Below are 14375 nucleotides of genomic sequence, written 5' to 3' on the forward strand. Positions count from 1 at the left end.
ACGTACTGGCCACCGCTTCCTGCAGCCCCCATTGGCCTGGAGCAGCGAACCACGGCCACTGGGAGCTGCGATCGGCTGAACCTGTGGACGCAGCATTTAAACAAACCGGCCCGGCCTGCCAGGGGCTTTCCCTGAACAAGCAGCAGCCCTAGTTTGAGAACCACTGGTCTAGATGATCCAGGACTGTGGACCCACTTTAGCAGTAGCCTGAGGGACTTCCTTGTACCGCATGGGCCACAGCAAGTGGAAAACTTCATGTTCCCCAAAAGACAATGAAAATAGAAGTTTCCATCCAACACATTACTGTCATGAAAGTCCCAATGGTGACAAAGTGGAGAGGCCATGGCTTATGTACTCAAAAACCCAGAATGCTGCATACTGTTTTAGTTGCAAACTCTTCCAGTCTAATGTTCCAGCCACATTGGGTTCTACAGGAACAAAGGACTGGAAAAATCTGGCTAGAAATCTGGCATGCCATGAGGCAGCAAATCACCAAAGAGCATTCCATAGGTGGAAAGAGCTTGAGATGAGACTAAGGTTAAAGGACACCATAGATTATCAGCATCAAGAGAAGACTGCATCAGAGTCTCTTTACTGGCAAAATGTTCTGAAAAGGCTCATTGCCATTGTGAGAATGTTTGCTACCCAAAACCTAGCACTGTGTGGCACTTCAGATCAGCTGTATGTTCCAAACAATGAAAACTTCCTTAAAATTGTGGAGCTGATGGCTGAGTTTGATGCTGTACTCCAGGAGCATCTAAGAAGAGTCACCACCCAAGAAATGTACACACACCACTACCTTGGAAAAACAATTCAAAATGAGATCATACAGTTACTGGTAACAAAAGTGAAACAGAAGATTGTGGCAGATCTGAAGTCAGCAAGATATTACTCTGTTATTCTGGACTGCACACCGGACGGACATCAGCCATACAAACAAATGACTTTAATGGTGCATTTTGTAACAACAGAACCTAGTGAAAATGTCCTTGCAATGGTGACTGTCAGAGAGCATTTTCTAGAATTTATTGACATTGATGATACTACAGGAGCTGGTAATAGGGGAATTGTGATAGTGGACATGGGTGGTCAGGGCTACAATAATGGTGCCAACATGAGAGGAAAGAAAAGAGGAGTGCAGACACGGATCTGAGATTTAAATCCTCAAGCTTTTTTTGTCCCATGCAGTTCTCATTCACTGAACTTGGTGGTCAGTAATGCAGCATCAACTTCTAGTGAGGCTGCTGAATTTTTTAATGTAATTCAAAGCATCTATGTATTTTTCTCTGCATCAACTCATCAATGGCAAATTTTGACGCAACATCTGGGAACATCCTCTCTGACACTGAAACCACTGAGTGCCACACGATGGGAAAGTTGAGTGGAGGCGATAAAGCCTATCAAACAACAAATTGGGAAGATAGATGATGCCATAGTTGCCATTATTGAGGATAATACTATGACAGGAACTGTTCGTGGCCCAGACTGTGGACTTTCAGAAAGCAGTTCAAATCTTTGCAACAAAGGCCGCACGGAAAGCACCACTTTGATTATTCAAACAGATAAAAATGCCAGTGTTTACTATGCAGATAAGAAAAGTTACATTTGCTGTTCAGGCGTTTGAAAGTTAAGTGTTACTTAACATTTTTGAACAAGGCATTTTAAGTTGTTAGTTCTCCTTTATTGGGGTAGGTAGCAGAGCAGTACCATGAGATGCGTAGAACAGGAAGAAGGTAGAATTGAGACTTTTCAAAGTTTTGGCCCAAGTGAGGGGCATGGGGGCATCATTTGAGCTCCCTGCCTCAGGTGCCAAAATGTTGTGGGCTGGTCCTGCCTCAGTGCCTCCTTTTTCCTACTTGGTACTCTGCTGACTCTGCCTGGGAGAGGAGCTCAGATCACTGTCTGCAACCAAACATGCACTAAACCGTGACAGCAAGAGACACTGCTATAATAAGCCCTGACAAGTCTTCCCTCAAGAAAAGTGAAGGGGCATTACAGCACCTAGAGGGCATGAGTGTGAACTCCCCCAAATATCTGGCTTATTTCAGGCCTCTCTTTCTGTAGATATGTACAGAGATATGTACGTGTGTGTACACTCCCACCCGCCCTACCTGGAGCAGTAAATATCAACTGGAATTAATGGTGGTATTGCCCTTAAATGTGTACTACTAGTCCATTACTATGGCCTTCATTTTCAGAAGTGACTCCTGATTTTGCCTGCCAAACTTGAGACATCTTGAAGGGGTCTGATTTTTGGCAGTGCTGAAAGTCAGGCACTCCTAAGGAACCACAGGCTGGGTATTCAAAAATCACTAGACACTGAAAACATAGTGCTATGTCTTTTACACCCCAGATGTACAGCCTGTATTTGTGAAGCTCTATTCAGAAGGTGCCAGAAAGAAGTCGCTGTTGCATAAATGCAAGTCATCGTTAAATGAAGAACTTTGTTTTCAGCTAACAAAAGCTTCCTTCCATCTAACTTTGTAATAACTTTTTATACTGGACATTTAGCAGCACTTTATGTTTACAGCACAAAGCAACTGAAGCTCTTCATTTCTCTCTACAGTCTCCCTACAAAACCCCCACAAGCAAAACATAGCTACATTTGAGTTATGTAATAACAAATGCCAGTTCTGAGCATACTGGATAAACTAGTTCACTGCCATTTACAAGACATGACTTAAAAAGTACAGCAAGCTGGTCTTACCATGTTAAGGGATACTTAGCATTCTCAATGCAGTGTTTGACAAACTACAACACTAATAACAAAACAATACAATACAACACAACACAATAGCACTCAGGATAGTTAAGTCCCAGGCAGACTGTGAAGAGCTACAAAAGGATCTCTCAAAACTGGGTGAATGGGCAACAAAATGGCAGATGAAATTAAATGCTGATAAATGCAAAGTAGTGCAAATTGGAAAACATCCCAACTATACATATAAAATGATGGGGTCTAAATTAGCTGTTACCACTCAAGAGAGAGATCTTGGAGTCATTGTGGATAGTTCTCCGAAAACATCCACTCAATGTGCAGCAGCCGTCAAAAAAGCAAACACAATGTTGGGAATCATTAAGAAAGGGATAGATAATAAAACAGAAAATATCATATTGCCTCTACATAAATCCAGGGCACGCCCACATCTTGAATTCTGTATGCAGATGTGATTGCCACATCTCTAAAAAGATATATTGGAATTGGAAAAGGTTCAGAAAAGGGCAACAAAAATTATTAGGGGTATGGAATGGTTGTCATATGAGAAGAGATTAATAAGACTGAGACTTTTCAGCTTGAAAAAGAGAAGACTAAGGGGGATATGATGGAGGTCTATAAAATCATGACTGATGTGGAGAAAGTAAATAAGGAAGTGTTATTTACTCCTTCTCATAACACAAGAACTAGGGGTCACCAAATCAAATTAATAGGCAGCAGGTTTAAAACAAACAAAAGGAAGTATTTTTTCACACAACGCACAGTCAACCTGTGGAACTCCTTGCCAGAAGATGTTGTGAAGGCCAAGACTATAACAGGGTTCAAAAAAGAACTAGATAAATTCATAGAGGATAGGTCCATCAGTGGCTATTAGCTGGAGGCGGGAGGGGAAGGGGATAGTGTCCCTAGCCTCTGTTTGCCAGAAGCAGGGAATGGGCAACAAGGAATGGATCACCTGATGATTACTTGTTCTGTTCATTCCCTCTGGGGCACCTGGCATTGGCCACTGTCGGAAGACAGGATACTGGGCTAGATGGACCTTAGGTCTGACCCAGTATGGCCGTTCTCATGTTTTTATGTTCTTAATAATTTGCAAGCCACTTTAAAAAATAAGCTTGCCCTTTATAATAAAAAACAGTAATTTAAAAATGAAAAATGTGTGCTAATGGGTGACACTGGCTGCTGTAGAATTCAGCATTGCTTAGGCATGTTTTAATAATCTTCAGCCTATTTCAATGGAGAGAAAAATAACCACCCATTTTTAGTTTAAATAGTGTACATTTTACTGCAGACCCTCTTAAAAATGCCTTGCAAAGTACAATAAACAAGTCAGAGAAAGCTGCCACAGTCCTCCTTTTAGAAGTACAATGTCATTATAAGTATCTTCTCCTTTTATATCCCATAAATTCATAACATTCTGTTCTGAACAGCACCACTCTGGTATAGAGAGAGAAATATCCTTCCAAAAACAGACACAGGCCTGCGTCTGTGAAGAGTACATGTGAAATATGTATTTCTGGTTTGGGTACTTATGTACAATAGAACCATACAACTGAAACAGGTTAGTGTGTGTTAAAATACTTAACAGCAAATACGTTGTAACAAAGAACTAGGGTTTCCACTCAGAGCTGAACTGAGCTAAGGGATCCCTAGCAAGGCTACAACTCTTGTTCGGAGACAGTGGCCAAGATTTTTTCCAATGCAACTAGTAGTTTTTGGTGCCTCTATATTTATTGAGCACTTGCCCTCTGAAATCAGACCCCTTGTCTCAATTTGAGCACCCAAAAATCACTAGTCACCTAAAATGCTTCTCTTCTTGGAGCTTCACTAAATTGGTATGGCCTTGTAAGACTCTTACACTAAGAAACTAATGTTTGTGAATAGTCTCAACTTTTATGTTTAAAGTGACAGTTTTGCTAACATTATAATAGAGAAGACAAATAGAACTGACCCATCAATCAATAAAGGTAAATATTTAACAAAACAGGGAAGTAGATGATAATGACACAAAGTCTGCTGAGGTTTGGCAGTTATTTTGTGTCCTATGTGAAATAAATATTTGGGCTCAGACTACTTTCTAGCAGATAGTAGCTGTCCCCATCACAATTAGCACCCTTCTTGGTAGATTCAGCCAATAACATGCACAGGCATGGAAAATTCACTATTCTTTCACTTCTGTGCAGGTGTTCCCATGTACTGCTGTTGCCAATTATACCAGTTCTGTGGCTATACAGAAGTTTTCCATTGCCAGGGCTCTCTGGCACCTTTCATGAGCACCAATATGCAGGGCTTTGGGAACATTTTTTTTTCCTGAGGTGGGTGGAGGTCTATATAACACACCTTTAGTTAGAAATAGAAGACTTTGTTTTGGGTGGAAAAAGTGCAGCTACCCAAGGCTTTGAACTTCCTTCAATGTCAGTGAAGACCTGACAAACAGGAAACCTTTTAAAAAAATCAGATTTTTATCATACAAACCACATAGAACTTTTTACCTGGGGACTTTTTACCTGGGGACAAATATCAAATGTACCTAAAGACAGGTATACCATACGTGTGTACAATCCTGAGGAAAAAGAAATCAAGATGGGGATGCTGTGAAAGAGGTTGGTTACTGACAGAACTTGTCACCTTCTCTCTTCCTGTCCTACCTTTCACAACAGAGGAGTAGTCAATGCAACTGTACATGTATTCTGGGAAATACTGCAGTATCTATACAGGAAACCATCCTTATTAGGCAGTTTTCAATCTTCAGAGTTCACTTCAAGGTATCCTCAACATACCGAATGCACGTCTACGGCTCTTGTTAGAAGACCACCTCATTTTATACAATTTATATTTCTTAATCTCTTAAATTGTTGCTTTAAACAGATTTCTGTCTCTTTAGTTTTTGCTGGGGCGTGATCAGGTGTCCATGTACACATTCCCTAAAAGAACCATTCACTTAATACACCAGGGTCTAGTCTTTCATTAGTTACACATGCAACAGCTAAAGATTAACTTCATTTGCCAGCTTTGCATGAGAAGCAATAACAATGACAAAATGAATTTAAACCTCTGCCTTGCCCCTCTCCCTGCCCAAAATATAAAAGAACGTCATTCAAGATGAAAGCGTGCAACAAGTGTGCTACATAAACTCCTTGAACTGGGTTGCCACCTGAAGAACTAGGATTTCCACCTAGTACATTTATATTGGCCCTTTGTGTAGCCAAAATGCAGCTGTAGCATAGCAAATAGTAAAAAGCTGGATATACCATACAATTTAGGTTTAAAATAATATAATTTTAGTTTAAATGGGAATCTTAAATTACAAGATCTGGATAGGAAAAAAACCTACAACCTCAATTATCATTTCAGTTTCGCTATGCCATCAATGGTAAGAAAGTCATAACATTAATTGAGGTTACAGAGCTGCCTCATCTCCTGTAATTTAGGGTGCCACTTTGCAATTACCTTCTGTGATTGTAAACGTAATTGAAAAGCAGCTCCCCCCTTTTTTGGGGCGGTGGGGAGAGGATTACTACTTAATTAGTTTTAAATCCCAGCGTTAGCACTTCAAAATTCAGAGACACTCTTAGGATTGCTGGCTCCGAGGACTGGAAGTCTACTCACCTCTTCTTGATTTGTTCAAGTGTAACTGGTAAGAAGTTGGAACATGTGGTGCTTCTCCCTCTGTGCTTTGAATCTAGAGGAGAGGAGATTTGTATATTTAGTTATACCAGTTGAACGTGTTCCTGCACCTCACGTTGTGTACAGTTTCAGGCAATCTTTTTTTAATCCACCAGGTCTGCAGTGACAGGTAGAAACAGTTATTCTAATGCATCTTATCTTGCAAATTAAAATAATTCTCAATGTAGCATTTAAGATAACTGTAAAAGAATACTGATCCCTGCAACAATGCCTCCAGTTTTGCAAAATAATGCTTCTGCCTCACCTTACATTAATTCCCATAAACACTAAGTCACCATCTTGTGACAATATTCTGTTAATATTGAGAATCTTATTACTCATTGACATAAGACTAAAATAGTAATGTCATTCTATCTTTACCATGGTACATTGCTCTTTCCATTCACATTATTTCATACCCATTGGGAAATGCAGTTATTTTTAGCCCCTTGCATGAATAAGAAGCATGATGTGTGAATAAAATACATTTAGTGTAGTGAAACTAGTGGCCATCTTGAAGTAAACACACTCCCTAGTGTCATCTTGCAAGGTGCTGAGTATTTCACTGCAACATGAGTTTAATTAGGAGGAGCTCAACTCCTGCTGGGATTGCATCCATACTTAGCTACATTATTATTTGTAGAAATGCTTCTTGTGTTTCCCAGTACATAAAATGGAAGATAGCATGTTGTAAGCCATTAAAATTCCAAATGGGAAACTTCAAATTACATACCATGGAAAATTAATCCTACTGCTTAGTCCTTTTGCAAAACAGTAAAACTTATTGTTAAGTAAACAGTTCTCAGATGACCGTTCAAACAATGAAAAGAATATGTTTAAAATCTCAACAGAAAGGCCTTTGTTTGGTTTGAAAGCCCTAATACATTTTCTTTTTTGTATGCAACAAAAGATCCATTAGTTCGCATGCAAGGCTAGACTGTAAAAATAAAAACCCACACTAATGTACTAGTCTAACTAAATTCAAAATTAACAAGGAGAGAAACTTCCAACTGCATCTGTAGCTAGATTCAGCTAAATATACACACACACACATATATATAACACCGATATTTCACACAAAAATTGGTATTTTACTCATTTTTGAAACGCGTTTGTCAAAAGCAAAAAATATATTTACACTGACATGATCTTTGCTGCAAGAATAAGGCTTAATGCTAAATACATTTTCTTAATTACAGGAGATTCAGGAAGTACTCAGTCTACGGGTCTGCCCTTGACTTCAGCAGGGAAGAGACACCAGCTCCTACTGACTTCAAATGGGATTAAACTCTACATTAAGAATAACATCAGATTGGTTCTTCCTGACTGTGTAGACTGTCTCAAGAGGTAAAACAATCATCTTCTCGAAATACATGCTACTGAAAAAGAAGTTCCGGCTATAACTGCGTAATATGAAAATCGATATAACATATTTAAAATTACCACACAAACTATTCCACAAAAGATTAGAGTAAAGCAGCGATTCCAAAGGAACTCATCCTTGAGAGAAATTTTCAAATCCTCTAGTTGTCCTTAAATAAAGAATTGGGATTGCATTCTCCTGTTATAATCAATTCCTCAAAGAACAACTTTCCTCTATTTGTTAATTAAGTTGCTTGGCTAGAATCCATGACCACATCACTAAGACAATTTATGGCTGTCTAAATTACATCCAGCTGCAATGTCAAGAGGAAAAAAAAAAATCTTAGAATGAAAAATATAATAATATGATCACAGAAGCTACTATATATTCTTCTGTAACTAAAAGAGTTACATTTTAATGTATTCAACCTATAATCTCTGCTATCACTGTTGCACCATGTTGGAGTAACCATGACGGAAATAAGAGTGCCAAGAAGAGAAAACAATTGTTTTGAAGAGAATTTGATTGCTTTATAGTTTCACAGATTACTTTAACTCATGATATTCCACATTGAAATATTTATATTATATTTTACTAGGGGGAAAAAGTCAGTCACTGAAGTGTCTTTTTAAATAAAGAGATCTTTGTTCACACTTGACCTGAGTTCACCCACTTCTCAACTTTCTCAGTTTGACACGGAGACTTAAGATGTTAAGTACTGATAAAATTGCCTTGTTTCTGTTTTCTATTAAAATCAGAGCATGTGTTATGAAACTCCAATGTATTAAAATGGAAACTTCCAGTCTCAAAAGGACATCTTAAAAGGAACATGGAGATTTCTCAAAACACGAAGTGAAAAACTGCTCTTTGCTTATTATAGCGTTTAAAATGACACAATACAAATTAAATAAGCAGGAGCAGTTTGAGCTTTACTTATGAGAAAACAGAAACTGATAAAATTATATCAAAGATAAAATGTGCTTAGGGGGGGAAAAAAGATTCTAAAACACTCTGTCAAAGATCTTAAGATCTGAAGGCTGCTGAGCATCTTCAATGCAGCAGGGGACCTAAAATGCTTTATTCAGCTCACAAAGTGACTTCTTGTCAGGTCCAAGTCCTGTGCGTTTAATATTTTTGCTCAGCAAAATCTTAGGCCACTTTAACCCCAATGTAAGCAAGTGCAACTCCATTTGCTTTAACCTGAGCAATGCCATTACTAAAATTTAGATATGAAGTGTTTAAAAGAGTGCCTTGTAGGAAAAAATGAATGCAACACAACTTGCACAATGGCTGATGTTTTCATCTGCTGGAAAGGCAGTTTGTAAAATTCCAGTTTGTATAAGACCACGAGAATGAGATACAAGAAAAGCTATTTCTTCAAAACTCATTGGGCTCAATTAGCTCACAATCAGCCACCAGTTATTAATTATCAGTAACGGGTCATTTGTATTATCTTTCTTGGCAGCTTTGGCAATGAGAAGTGATTCACTGACGTTGAGCTCAGCAATCTTTTCGAACAGTCTAACCTCTATGGGAGAGAGCATCCAGAAAGGTCTGAGTGAGGGGCACTGCAGTAATGCATGTAAGGCATGGCTGCTATTTACAGCACCAATCATAACCAACCTCACTCTTACTCATCTCTTGGTTTTATCCACCTGTTATCTCTCATTTTATACTTCGATTAGGTATAATCTGTACTTAGATAATAACTTCTTTGTGGCAGGGACTTTTTGTTGCATGTGCCCCTAGCACAGTAGAAGCCTAAATCTAGCATCATAGGCCCCGATTCCACCCCCTCAAAGGAAGAGTAAGACTAATTCAACACAATTCCTGGTATTTTGCAAAATACAGCTACTTGTTTAAGACAAGTTACATAGCAGGAAATAAATATTTTTAAAACATTGAGAAAAGTCAGTCTTACAGGCCCTTTGATTGCACTGGTCTTCCAGGAAGGACACCTTGGTTCTCTTCCCCTTTCTTTGTTTCTGATGGCTAGGCTCTGCCTTTCAGCTGCCAATCTCCTTTTCATCTTAAATGCCTTCCACCTCCTGACCTTGGCTGAGCTACTGGATCAGAGTTGTGTTTGCAATCCAAGTGTGCTGCCTCGCAACACAAACCCATAACTCCTTCCAATCTCTTCAGCCAATATTGAAGGTCGAGCCAGACCTTAGTGAATCTAATTGGCTAACTGAAGAGAGGTTGCTTGAGGGAAATCCTGCTCTGACAAACTCCCACACTGGCTAGCTTTACAGCGACAGCCTTCCTAATGGAGCTGACCAACTAAGCATTAGAAAGCATGGGAAGAGCTTCCTTTATGGATTTGTCATCTTTCTTAATGTGTAGGAATACATTCCAAATAAAGCTTAGGAAAGAGTGGGTGAAGAGTTATTTTCATTGCTTCTAATATTGTTTATTGTTCATTGTACCCTCTTTAAAATGCAGGAAAATAGAATTAAAACTACCAAATAATGTTCAGTTTTACTGAAGAAAAATAAGAATCCCTCCTGGGGATTAGAAAGCAGTTGAAATGTATATACTCTTATTGTATAAACAAAAACTCACCACAACTCCATCCTACATTGTACTTCATCATGCTAAAACAGCTGTGTTTATGCACTGATAGCATTGCAAACTATATCAACTAGAGCTGCACAAACTCATCAGTTTTGGGTTGCAGAGGTTTCAGCAGTCTCTTTTTCAGTTTTGGGTCATGTTTTCCTTTGAGTCCAACTCAAAGGAAAATTCAGTGGAAGACGCCAAGTTTTGTGTCATTTCAACCTATCCTCCTATATTGGCCCAGAATTGCAAAAGAAAAAAAAATCTCAGATTTGTGAATACAATCTGATCCTCATGTGTATAACAAAACCTAACAACGGTCAAGTTTTCCTTGGTTGTGTTAGAAAAGCTTCATGCTTTTCCAGTGCCAACATTGCAGCAGACACAGAATTTGTTAAATCCTGCTTGAAAAGAAGACACGCAATCCTTGTTATCTGCTGTTTGTGTTTTTCAATCAAGATGGTGGGAGATTTTGTTTTAAAAAAAAAAGTCACAAAGATATTACATTTAAATTCTGAAGGATTTTTATCATCACTGGAAATGACAACTTAAAATAGGTCAAATTTGGAGACTAAGCTCTCACAAAACATCGGTTAATCCATAGAAGAGTGATTTTCAACCTGTGGTGCTCAGATCCCTGGGGGACCACAGACTATGTCTAACATTTCCAAAAGACTCTGCTCTGCATCTCTATTCAAAATTGTTAGGGGTCCGCAAATGAAAAAAGGTTGAGAACCACTGAGTTAGATGACCTTATGGGATTCTGCAACCTCTAATTACTGTGAGCAGTTCTCACTTTCCAAAATGTAAATCATTTCACTAACATAGAAGTGAAAGGTTTTATCATCTGTTAAGATGTAAGCTAATGATCCTAACTCTCCTAGAACAAGTGATATCACTAACACTCAGCAAAGCAGGGAGCTAGGTTGCTTACACTACTAATAGAGCCAAGGACGTCATCGGTTGCTGTAGAGCAAACTTAGAACCACTAACTCAAATAACAGCAGACAAATAAATGGAGGAACTAGGCTAAAACCAGGCCTGCTGTAAGTCAGTCTAGTTTCATTGACATCACTGAAGCTATGTCATTTTATACCAGCTGAGGTTTTTACCCTACTGTTTCAGACCATTTTTCTAACCTCTGTATTCTGTTGATGGGTATAATCTCTAACAATTTTTAAGGTTTTTTTTAATATCTATTTCAATTCAGATTTAAACTGATACTACTAAGTCAATTGTAAGTGGTTACTAAATAGAGAGAAAATTAGATTTTTTTTAATGAAGTTAGCCTTTTAAAAAGAAAAACAGTAATTAAAATGATAGAGGAAAAACTAGAAGCTTAAATAAAAATACCCACAAAAACTCTTCATACAAAATCAGTTTAAAAGAATATATTTTCCTGGCATGGAGCTGCACATCAAACAACTTTCTATTTTACCAGCCTTTTGGGTTTGTTTGGTTTAAGGACTGTCTTGTCTCAATGTTTCCTGTGGCAGTGTAGGGAACAACAAAGGCTATGTCAACTCGGTGCAAAATAAGGTCATTTCTTTCCACCTACCTCTTCCATCTCAAAGGAGTCCTTCTGCGGTAGCTTTAGAATAGTTATGGATGGAGATGCTATGGGAGCACAAGGTTCTTTATCTGGAGTTGATGTAGGTGGATTTTGCAGCTCAGTGCTATTTTCAAGCTCATTATTCGTAGATATATTAGCCTCGCTACTGAGATTGGAGGAGTCCACAATACCAGATTCTTCAGACAATCTATTCTGGTGACTTGGTGAGTCATTCTTTTGCTCATCCGTATGAGGCACATTATCATCCTGAGTTCCTTGTTTGTCACTAATTCCAGCAGAAAGAGTAGTGTCATTAAGTATGTCTATGATATTGGACTGATTACTAGATATCTCCTCTTTTACTGTAGCCAAAGATGGAGAATCTTTCTTTTTTAAGTGTTTTGGTAATTTTGATTCATTTTTTACATCATTTTCTTCAGTCTCTTGGCCAGGTAGCATTTTCTCTTTTTCAACAGCTGGGGGAGTTGTGCAGCTGCTACTTTCTCCTGCCTGCTGTGGTATACACAGACTGAGTTTTGATAGGGTCTTCATTAAACGACTTGCTGTATTGCTTCGATTTAAAGGAGCAGGGTTGGAGGTCTCTTTGTTGGAAGACACTGAATTCATGCTGCCAATTTTCTGCAAAGGAGTCCCAGAAACTTGGGAATATAAGGAAGAAAAAGCATTGGCCACAGTAGTAAGCACTTCAATCTGACGAAAACGACCTGAAGCACAAGAACAAAGCACAAGTTAAATTTTTAAGAGAACAATTGATGGTATTGTGTCTAATATTTGTACAGTCTAGCTAAGAATGTCTTAGGACTTGCAACTAATTCTTCTCTCTGGAATGAGTAAACAAGACCACCACAACTTACAGTGCACAGGTAAAGCCAGATTTCTGAACCCCAAATCTCTCTCTCTCCCTTGTCTAAAATTAACATCAAAATTCACTTTGGATGTCGTGAACCCTCATCTTTATGGTCATCCATTTTTATTCAGGTCTATGTTCTGAGACTTTTGTAAAAGTGAGCTCACCTGTCCTTATATATGATTTCAAGAGTATATTAGCAACATGTTAGGAATGTATTGTAATACACACTTATATCGAAGCTGATGTCTAAGGTCAAAATTTAAAAAACGTATAGATAATATTTTATTTACGTAGAAGCTTAGCCTCAATACCTACAATTTAGAGTCTTGGGGTATAAAGAGGTATTGATTCTTTGTATGACACAGTATGTAAATACTAGTTTAAGAACATTAAGAGTTACCTAGAAACATAGGCTGTCTTCATGATATTTTAAAAGGGCAACCCCGACATGCCTCTTTCTGAAATTATCAAGGGCTCTCAAGAGCAGTTTATAATGCTGCCTAGTACTGAAAACCACAAGTGATCCCTTGACCCGTAACAACTGGAAGTTTGTAAGAGCACTCTACAACTTCAGAAACAGAAAGGTAGGGAGAGCCCTTATAGAAACATTCAGTACAGAAACACAAGTAAACTAAACTTGTGAGTACTGACAACACTTAGTCAGCTTTTCCCACTCCAAGTACTGCTGTAATGGAATGCCTCAATTTCTCTATTTCCCCCCGCCCCTCCTCTTTCAATACTATTTTGATGCTCTGCACACCAATCGTGAAGTTCTCAGAAGGCTCAGCTTTGGCCTAACTATGCTTCCAGTGAAGTCAACAGGAGTTTTGCCACATAGAAACAGAATTAGGTCAACACTTGAGCGCTTTTTAAAATCTCACTCTAAGAGTCTACAGGACAAGAAAAGGCTCTGGAGTGTTTTTGTTGTAGCTTGTTTCAGTGCTTTAAAAAGTTTAAATGAAAGATGGCTTAGCAGAGACTCACAAAAAGACCAACATAAAACTCAGAAGGTGAAGGATAATGATGGGGCACCTTCCTTCCCCACCCCAAAAACCTGCCCAAACACGTACACATCACCTCTTGGAATGGTTACAATTAAACTGGAGTTTTACTGTTGAGTCTCGATAGGACCCAAATTTGGGTCTGAGACTACAGAAGCTTTACAGAATACTGGTCTACAGGTTCCATTTTCTGGTTGTTTACAAAATTTTAAAAGCTTAAATTAACCTTCACTTTATACTTACTTGTTAAGGCAAAATTTGGATTTTCCACTTCCATGCGCTGCATTTGGGCATTCAAAAACACTTTGATATCAATCCCTCTGGCAAACGATGATGAATTAAAAAATCTTGATGGGATTTTAGAAGCAATATCTGGTTCATCTCTTCCAAATCCAAGGTTATAGAGTACTTCTTCAGGATCTTCCTCATAAAGATCCAGTAATTCAGAAACACTAGACAAATGAAAAATAAGAGATTTTTCTACACAATGGCTCTCTTTAGGACATGATCCCTTCAGTCTGGTTGCTATTTCAGCCCCCCAGTCCGTGCCCTACTGAAATTTTGTCTCCTGCAACACAGTGAGATGGGCCCAAGTCACAAGTTTTGGAGGTGTTTACACCTGGCATTTCTGTTCAAGCCATTAGAGAGAT

At 38.6% G+C, this 14375-nt stretch overlaps 1 protein-coding gene across 5 annotated transcripts in view; it reads right to left on the reverse strand.

Annotated features, from left to right (window-relative positions):
• ITPRID2 (ITPR interacting domain containing 2) overlaps window positions 1–14375 on the reverse strand; it is a 60320-nt gene that overhangs the window by 31238 nt on the left and 14707 nt on the right. For all 5 annotated transcript variants that reach the window (XM_039494426.1, XM_039494428.1, XM_039494430.1 and 2 more), the window contains 3 exons: window positions 13969–14177; window positions 11860–12578; window positions 6326–6398 (listed from right to left, as the gene is read on the reverse strand). In XM_039494426.1, the coding sequence (XP_039350360.1) occupies window positions 6326–6398; window positions 11860–12578; window positions 13969–14177 (1001 nt within the window). The remainder of the gene's footprint in view (window positions 1–6325; window positions 6399–11859; window positions 12579–13968; window positions 14178–14375) is intronic.

This window comes from Mauremys reevesii, linkage group 11 (assembly GCF_016161935.1).
Source record: "Mauremys reevesii isolate NIE-2019 linkage group 11, ASM1616193v1, whole genome shotgun sequence".
Lineage (NCBI taxonomy): Eukaryota > Metazoa > Chordata > Testudines > Geoemydidae > Mauremys > Mauremys reevesii.